We start from the raw sequence: 8,881 nt of genomic DNA, 5'->3' as shown, positions 1-8,881 counted from the left end.
TTGGCCTTTGTTTACTTTTGTTTGGGCATGCTGGGCCTCTTTTTTGGGCCCTTGATGACTTATACTACATGTATTAAGCGCTTTTCAATTATGAAACTAAAATTAAAATATATATTAATTTATGTTAAAAATATTGGATTATGTGACATCCAAAAGGCGAATGCGAATGAAAGAAAAAAAATTATGAAACGAAGATATATTTAAATTTAAAATTAAAAAAGTAAACACCATTGTAGACCATTGGTTGAGATTTCTTTGTTCACTTTAAGGATTAAAGTACAAACTTTAATAATATATTTTAAATAATAAGTTATTAAAAAAATAATTTTACGATAATATTTATTATTTTAAAACTTAAATCGGAGTATTTAAAAAATAGAATACTTAATTTGCAAGTTTGGAACACGGATTTGAAGGGAAGTTGAGAGTATAAAAGTCGGCATTTTGGGGGGTTGACCTAATGTAAGGCATAAATTCATTTTTTTTTCTTTTTAAATGTCTACTTTCTTTGGGCCGAAGAAAGAACAAAAAAATGTCCGAATCCAACATCTGACGTGGCAAAGATAAGTAGACGAAGAGAAAAGCTACTTAGCCAAGAAGTTGTTGTTTAATAATCATCGCTCTCGTCTCGAACAAACGTTTGTTGCGGGCCCCACAAATCCGTAACCGCCTCAAAGCGAATTATCTAAAACACCCCTTATTCATTTCCAGCAACGCCGCCTTAACGGTCATTAATTCGAAGACCTGCTTTTGTAATTTCATATAAAACCCTAATCTTAATCTTTCACGGAATTTTCATGCTTTGAGCGCCTTTATATAAGGCGGGTTCTGTTTTCAATCTCTTCCGATTCTACTGGTTGTCTTTTTGTTTGAATCCTGAAGAATTTCTTCAGTTCCTTTTGGTTTTTAATTTATTATTTATAGTTCCAAGAAATCTCAACAGCGACGATGACCATGAATCTGGTGGAATCCGTTGGCGTTAGGGTTCCTCCTAGTGCACCGGCATCGTTTTTCTCCTCTAAAGGTACGTGTAAACGCGGCGGCAGCGTCCGATCTGGTTTCTGCAAACGAGATTTCTCACAGAACAACGCAAATTTCGGATGGAGCGCGGTTCCGTTGCGGTTCATGTACTTTCGTAATGATTCATGGGTTAATTTCTCGGCCGATGTAGTAGAAACGCTCCGAGCCGGTTTCTTGGAGCGGAAACCGATTATCGAGACGTCGATTGACGGTTCGAAGTATATATTTGATTTCAAGAGGATGCTGCAGATCGAGTACTCGACAGGTAATTGCCGGTCAATTTCTTGGATAGACGAAAGTGGCAAGTGTTTTTTCCCTAGCGATTTTTTTAGCGAAGAAGAATTTATTGAATCAGAATGTAGTGAGTGGGATGATTATACTAGCTGTAATTATAAAAATAAGAATTGTAATTGCAATCCTAAGATTGAGATTGAAGTTAAGATTGATCGACCTTCATCGAAAAGAAAGAGGGAGGAGGAGCCTGAAGTGAGTTCCTCTTACAAAGCCGCGGGGAATGATGCGGTCAAATGTCAGCGTTTGGAGGAGGGAGGAGATGCTAAATGGCCTAATACGATACGGTTAAATGAAACAGATATGACGTCTATGCTCGTGAAGGATAATTTCTTGAAAGGAATTGCGAAAGTTGATACTGGAGCTTTAGTTACTTCAATTTTTCAATGTAAGCGAGAAACGCATTTGGACAAAGCTCGTCACGAAGTTTTTCAAAAGCAGAATGAGGTTACTAAGGCTGCCAGGGGCTCTTCAAATATGGTTTATGCATGGTTTGGGGCTTCCGCCAAGCGTGTGGAGAGTGTTCTGGCCCATGGGTTTGGCTCACCTACTATGCTTCCCGCGGCTGATGCTTATGGGATTGGCATTTATTTATCTCCCGTAGGCTTGCCACACTTGAGGTAAAATCTTTGTTTGCTACCATTAATAAGTTAGTTTTCACTCAGGGACTAAGGCTGTTATCCTATTAGATTACTATTGGATTCGAGATTGAGGTCAAGGCTCAAGCCTAGTTGGTGCAAGGGGAAATTCTGGCTTGAGCAGTTCTCTAGCTGAAACTAGAACTAGAAGTGGTTTAGTATCATATATTTATGTAATATCTATACCAGGTTTTCTCAGTTTTTGATCGGGTTTTATTACTCCTTGTTACTTCGTTTCTTTTCTGGTAATTTTTACTGTCATGCTGTCATTTTTCTATCTGTTTAATGTTGGGTTAATGGTTGCAGTGCAAAGCTTGCTGATGTTGATGGAAATGATCTAAAACATCTTATTCTGTGCCGGGTGATATTGGGAAATGTCGAAAAAGTAGAAGCCGGATCAGAACAGCATCTCCCATCTAGTGTAGATTTTGACACTGGTTCTGATGATCCCAAGAACCCGAAGTGGTATGTGGTATGGTCAAATATTGCAAACATGAATATTCTTCCCGAGTCTGTTGTGAGTTTCAGACCTAGTAACATGCAAGGTAAGCTTTTCTTCTCTCCTTGGTACCCTTTTTATTGTTTCCTTGTATATTTTAGTAGTTAACGTTTTGTATGTTTGTATGATTCTCTTGTAGGTCAAGCTCCACTGAGGGCAGTTGCTGGTGTCAAGTATTCCCTTGAAAAATTATTTTCGAAGATTAAGAGCTCTCTACCTCCTGGCAAAGTCCAAGAAATATTGATGATATACAGCACATATAGGGTAAGTAGGTGTGCCTGTCAATTAGATTAGGTTGAACGAAACTAGATCTTGTGGAATCATATTGAATATTTGACTATACACCGTACTTTGCTAAAAAATCGATCCCTGTTTACCAACTATACATTGTCTAACCAAATCTAATTCTCACTCGATATGTTCCTCAAAAAATCCGATTGGTGTGGATTCTTCCCCCAACTAACGAAGAGATCTTGGCGGAATTGCTACATATGAAATTGAACACAATTTTGCAAAGAAATAGCCACTTGCCTCCCGGGAAGAGATGGGAAACATGCACAATATCATTTGATTGAATAGTTGACCCACCTCCTTGTTGTTTGACGAAACCCTTCACTTCAATTGATATTTTTTCACGAAAAGCGAACATGAGATTACAAATCCAGTCTTTCACTCAAATTTCGAATAGCTGTCCTGAGTTCAAGTTGATTATGTTTCGCCTCTTACTGAGTTCAAGTTGATTATGTTTCGCCTCTTACTCGGATAAAGACGATCAAACAATTCCCAATCATTGTCCTTGTGGATCGAATCATCTATATAATTTACAAAAAGGAACTCCAGATATCTCTTGTTGCTTGGAATGGAAGTCGCATTCTAAAATCTAAGCATGTTTTGATAGCTCTTTTTTTTTTTGCCCAATTGTTTACCACAGGCTGGAATGATGGCCAAGGATGCTTTTATAAAGAAATTACGGCGGGTTGCTGGGGATGAGGTCCTGAGATCCGCTATTCAGGATATCAATGCTTCTGGATGATTTGGAAGTTGGAATTGTTTGGGTTACCTATTTATTTGCTTATGCTGTTTGAGAGAGGGGAAATACCAAATGTAATTGTTACCTCACAACTCTTAGGAAAAGCAAATGCCTAGACCACTAAATCGACAGAAGTCATTCTTAGTTTTTTATTGATCGGGGGATTTAGGATTTCTCTTTGTTTTAAACCACAGAATGTGTAGCAATCATGATTTAAGTTATTATAAAGTTCACAATTTCTCTCTTAATTTTTCATTTTCCTTTCTCATTGTAGATTTTATTTTGTGGAAGCTCACTGTTAATTTTATTAAAGCTGCAAGCTTGACACATTTAGTTTTAAAATCTCTGAAAGGCATGTTTCTCTTTACTTTTTTAACATTATTACTTACCCTTAGATCTCACCCATATCCACGGGTTCTTTTTGCTCTCGAAGCGTCATCTAATTATTTGTGTTCGGTATCTTCTTATGTTTTGGTGGTTTTCATTTTAACGTGGTTCCGATTTGTATTTTGTTGGCTTTTAGTGTGTTGTGGATCTATAGTATTCTTTTGGGTTTAACATGCTTGCTTATTTTGCAATTGTGCTTGTCACCTTGCTCTTGTTTTAATTTATGTTACTTAGTTCTATTTTGTCCATTTGGTTTTTTGTCATGGAATTGGAAACTATTTCGAAAGAATTGGGGAAAAGAAGCCTAATCGATTGAATTTAAGAGGAAATTAGGGATTTGGTGGAATTAAGGGAAGGAGACTTTCAGTCAACGGACGAGAAGGAAAGGCCAACACCGGGCGATGTGTCTATTGACGGTGGGCCCGTTGAAAGGGTTGCAAACAAGAAGACCAATCCAAGGTGGACTCCGGAAATGGAATGCTGATGGTTAATGGGCCGAGATGACACAAGCCCAATGCTTAGATCCAACACTAGTCATTTTATTTTCTATTATGCCAGCAGTGTGTAAAAACATAAGCCTCTTGTACAGTTTGTTACAACAGGTACGTCAATGTCTTTAACAACGATTCAAATTTTGAAATCAATTCAGCAATTTCTTCTCTATAATTTCTTCTTCTTCTCTTAAGTTTGTCCAGTAACTATGAATTCTAGTTAGCTACTTGCTGAATAGTATACTACGACAATTCATCATTAAAGATTAATTAAACTAACAATTAGAAGGACTAAATTGTAAAACAGTCAAAAGTACAAAATATCATTTCAAAAAGTTAAAAGTGGTCGGTTGACTTTTATGCTCCTAGTCACTCCTTGGATTAGGGGTCTAAATGGTTCAAACTCCTAATTAGTTTAATTTTACATTTTGTTCTCTATTTCACTAAATTAGGCGATTTAGTTTGGTTTATCTTTCGATCTCACTAAATTAAATTGGGACAATCGAATTGGTTCTCAACGTGTTCTCTTCTCTGTCTCACATATCTAATTGTTCACCTAGAGGCGCCAATTTTAGGTTTTGAAGTCTATTCGATTTAGTGTAACTTTTACAATTTAATTCCTAACCCAAAAACTAACCATGCAACACTTCCATCATCTAACTACCAAAAAATTTATTTATTACCCATCATCAACACACATTAATCAAATATATGTTCAAATGATTCATTAAAGAAAGTATAAAAAGCAAGGTTAAGAAAATCTTAGGGACTCTTGATGGAGCTTTTATAGAAGATGACAACAGCAACAATGAAGAAGAAAGTATGACTAAAGCTAAGATTTTTACACTTTTAAGAGTTAACAAAGCTTAAATGTATTAAAGGTTTTAATAGAAATCAAAATACAAAATAATATTTTTGCATCTAAGTGTAAAGAAATAAAATCTATAGGAAAAACCCTAGAAAACTACCAAGCTGAGAAAGGTAAAGAACTAAAACCTAAAAATGTAGAAGAGAATAAAAACTAAGCTAGAATGATGATAAAAGATGGCTCTTTTAAGTTTGACAACAAAAGTATTTTTAATACAACCAAGATTCAAGGTTGTGGGTACTAAAGGGTGACGATTCAAAGTGATTGCTTGGAGGTGGTCAAGGTTCTCCAAGACACTTTATCGGCAGCATCGAGTTCTTCTTTGATCAGGTGTATCTAACAACTTTTGAATCATGTCGGGCACTGACGTTTACGACAAGTCTCAAAGGAGGATAACAAAACTGCTGACCATATAGCTAAAATGGCCTCAGGTGGGAAAGAGGGCTTATAGGTATTCGTTGATCCTCCTAGAGAGATGCTAGTAATCCTTTATCTGATAAAGCAAGTGGTGTTTTTGCTTAGTTTAATATAATGTAATTCAATTGTTTTGTTTCTTTTCACCAAAAAAGAAATTGAACACTAAATTTTGACAAAAATGCCCTTAAAGTGTATGGGTTTACTTGTGTTTGTGTTGGACATAAAACTACCCTTGTAATAGTTTTCATCCTGTCAAACATCGATGTCACGACACCCAAGATTTGGTGTCGCAATACCCTCGACAGTGGTACAATCTTGGCTTCAGAGGGTCTTGATGTCACAACATTGAGTAGTTGGTGTCATGAAATCTTCAGCAGTGGCCTTAACTCCTTCACTTCAACAAGCAGCAATGATATTGCAACCTTGGAGACTTGGTGTCATGACACAGCACCCTTGGTCTCGCAATATCCTCAGCAGATTACTCCAGGTTGGTTCTCGTTGAAGTATTGCTTTCTTAAGGTGATGAAGGCTCAGTGTCTCAACATCCTAGCATCAATGTCGTAACACCAATGTCAAATGCAATTCTCCTTAATGTTTGGTCGTAGTCATCTTCCTACACAAACTCAAACTCAAGCACACCATTAGATTTCCAATGGCACCATTTTATCAATTTGGATCTCAAAAGGACTAAAACTAAATAAAAACGATCATTAATACTAAAAAATAAAAATCAACGAAAAGCATAGAAAATACTCATAAATTGCTTGAGAACAAACTCATCAAGTGTTCTAGAGAGCCTAATTTGATGTATCAAATTACAACAAATCATCATTAATAATTTCTAAAACAAATAGCAAATAATATATGGTTACAAAAATCTTTTCTTATAAAAGTATTTTTTTTTTAGTTATTATAACATTGTCACATTTAAAAGGAACTTTCACTCCAACTTTTCCTAGTAATCCAACAAAAACCAATTTGGTTCTAACTTTAGAAATATGAAGCATCTCACTTAGGCTAAAGTCTTTCTAAACGTAAAGTTGAACAAAATATTGCCTTTTCTAAGCAGATTTGTAGTTTCCAAAGTATCTAAGATAGACAACATCTTCTCATTTTTCACTTGAGAGTAGGACGTAAAGGTATTTTGATTGCCACAAATGTGTCTAGTGGCACCACTGTCTAGTACCTACTCTTTCATATTAATCACAATATTGACACGAGAAATGAAAATAAAAAATTATATCATTTTGTTCAACCAAATTGACAATTGGCTTAACAATATTATCGTTTCTTCATTCTTCGTTTTTGCACAAAATTATATAATGTCCCAATTTATCATCACAATTGGATTCTGGAATAATGAGCATAGTTGATGAATAAAAATCAAACAGGTTCCGAAGAAAGAAAGGTGATGTACATGACTCTCTTAAGTATCGAGTTTTTCCTAGCTAGAACTGTTTCTAGACCTATACTTTCATGCTATCACACTTATTCCCAACAATCAATTTGAGATTGTGACCAATGCAAAAAATATATACTTGTCATAAATCATGTTTAACATAAATTCAAAGTATTTTTTAAAATAAATAAACTAAACTTACATATTCATTCAAATCGGATAACATGGTATATAAGAAATTTTCATCGTAGTTGCAATTTAATCCAATTTCAACAATTGAGTCAAATTATTAAACAAAGTTCATGTTAAACCCAATGTTCAATTTAATAATTTATTATTAAAAATTTTAGTCTTTTTAAGTGTGTTTGATCCAACTCATATTAAAAGTAAAATTAATATTAACTAAGTTTTGTATTTTGTCGTATAGCATATTCCCTAGGATTTAACAAGCTGGTCCTTATAAAAACAAGAGCTTTTAGGCCCAATTTACAAGTACACCCTTTCAACTTAATTCTTATTAACCTAATGAAGTATAATGACTTATAAAAAAGGGTCTCAAGGTTTTCTTAAGGAATGTGGGATTTGATTCTTTTGAAATATCTCAAATTTTCCAACATTTTCTAAAAGCAGCTTAAGATTATTGAGAAGCTTATGTCGAGGCTGTGTAAAGGAAGGGATAAGGGTTGTTCAAAGATTGTACTCAAGATTGTTATCAACTAAAATTTTGAATATAGATCTTTTGCCACTCTTCCATCTCAATGGATAACAGTATTATTGATCTAATGAAGATTTTAACACCGATCTTAAGAACCCAAATTCGTATGTGGTATGATCAGAGAATACCACACTTGTATTCTTCCTTAATGTAGTACGAATTTTAGACATTTTGGAGCCTCTTGATGATCTCAATTCAAAGTGTTGTTGGAATTAGTTCTTGTTGATACTGGGAATCAGTAAAGAGGAAGGCTAGCGGCGGTGAAGAGAGCTTTTCCTTATATGTTCTCTTTCTATAGAAGTAAGAGCTTTTATACGAAAGGTTTGGGATACCACATGTAGGCATCTTACTTGTGTATGGATCACCTTCTTGTCCCCTAGTGAGGGTGATGATGTAACCTTATAGGTTAGCAATGTCATGTCGTAGGTCTACTTGACAAGTGATCATCGTTTCATCATAATTGAAGGGCTCTATGAAAGATGTTGAGTGTCAACTAATCTTGCTTGATTTGTAGTAGTTCCATCGGACTATCTCTTGAGAGAAAAAGATGGTAACTTTTGCCTTGTATTGAAGTAGCTTACAGTTTGGGTAATTGAGTTATGAGGTTTAATTAAACAGCAAAACAAGCGTAGCACATTGGTGTATAAAATCACACACATGAGATATAAATTTAGTGGACACCAGCAATGAAGTCCACCAATTTGAAGACGTTCTTTTGTTTGCTTTGTGTTTTTGTCTTCTTTCACAGCACGTTTTACTTAATTATGGGGTAAAGTGAGATGAGAGGACTTGAATCATTGTTTTTGTAACTTTAAAGCACTATTTGAGCAGCTAAATTCAACTTTATTATGAAAATAACAATACAAGAGTTGAATTTTTGGCTTAAGCCATTATGGGACCAAAAATCATGCAGTTATATGCACTAAGATCAAATCATGGATTGGCAGTGATGGTGGCCTGCTTTCTTTATGATTTCTGCCCCTCGATAGTTGGAGATGTTTTGTGGCCCTAACTCTGTCAGGGTTGAACTTCACAATCCTTTTATATTTGAAGACAACCATAATTTATATATTTGTAATTTCATTATCATGTATGTATTTATTAAAAGGGAAATTATATTATACCA

General features: G+C 35.1%; 1 protein-coding gene across 1 annotated transcript; it reads left to right on the top strand.

The window, feature by feature from the left end:
* The first annotated feature begins 738 nt into the window (after positions 1-738).
* LOC107905184 (probable inactive poly [ADP-ribose] polymerase SRO3) lies at positions 739-3,726 on the top strand. The gene is made up of 4 exons (XM_016831770.2): positions 739-1,931; positions 2,256-2,494; positions 2,588-2,712; positions 3,380-3,726. Exons 1-4 carry the CDS (start codon positions 949-951, stop codon positions 3,479-3,481), a joined length of 1,449 nt encoding a protein of 482 aa, XP_016687259.1. The 5' UTR covers positions 739-948; the 3' UTR covers positions 3,482-3,726.
* Positions 3,727-8,881: the final 5,155 nt, after the last annotated feature.

This window comes from Gossypium hirsutum, chromosome D05 (assembly GCF_007990345.1).
Source record: "Gossypium hirsutum isolate 1008001.06 chromosome D05, Gossypium_hirsutum_v2.1, whole genome shotgun sequence".
Taxonomy (NCBI): Eukaryota; Viridiplantae; Streptophyta; class Magnoliopsida; order Malvales; family Malvaceae; genus Gossypium; species Gossypium hirsutum.
This window is presented reverse-complemented; position numbering and strand designations above follow the sequence as displayed.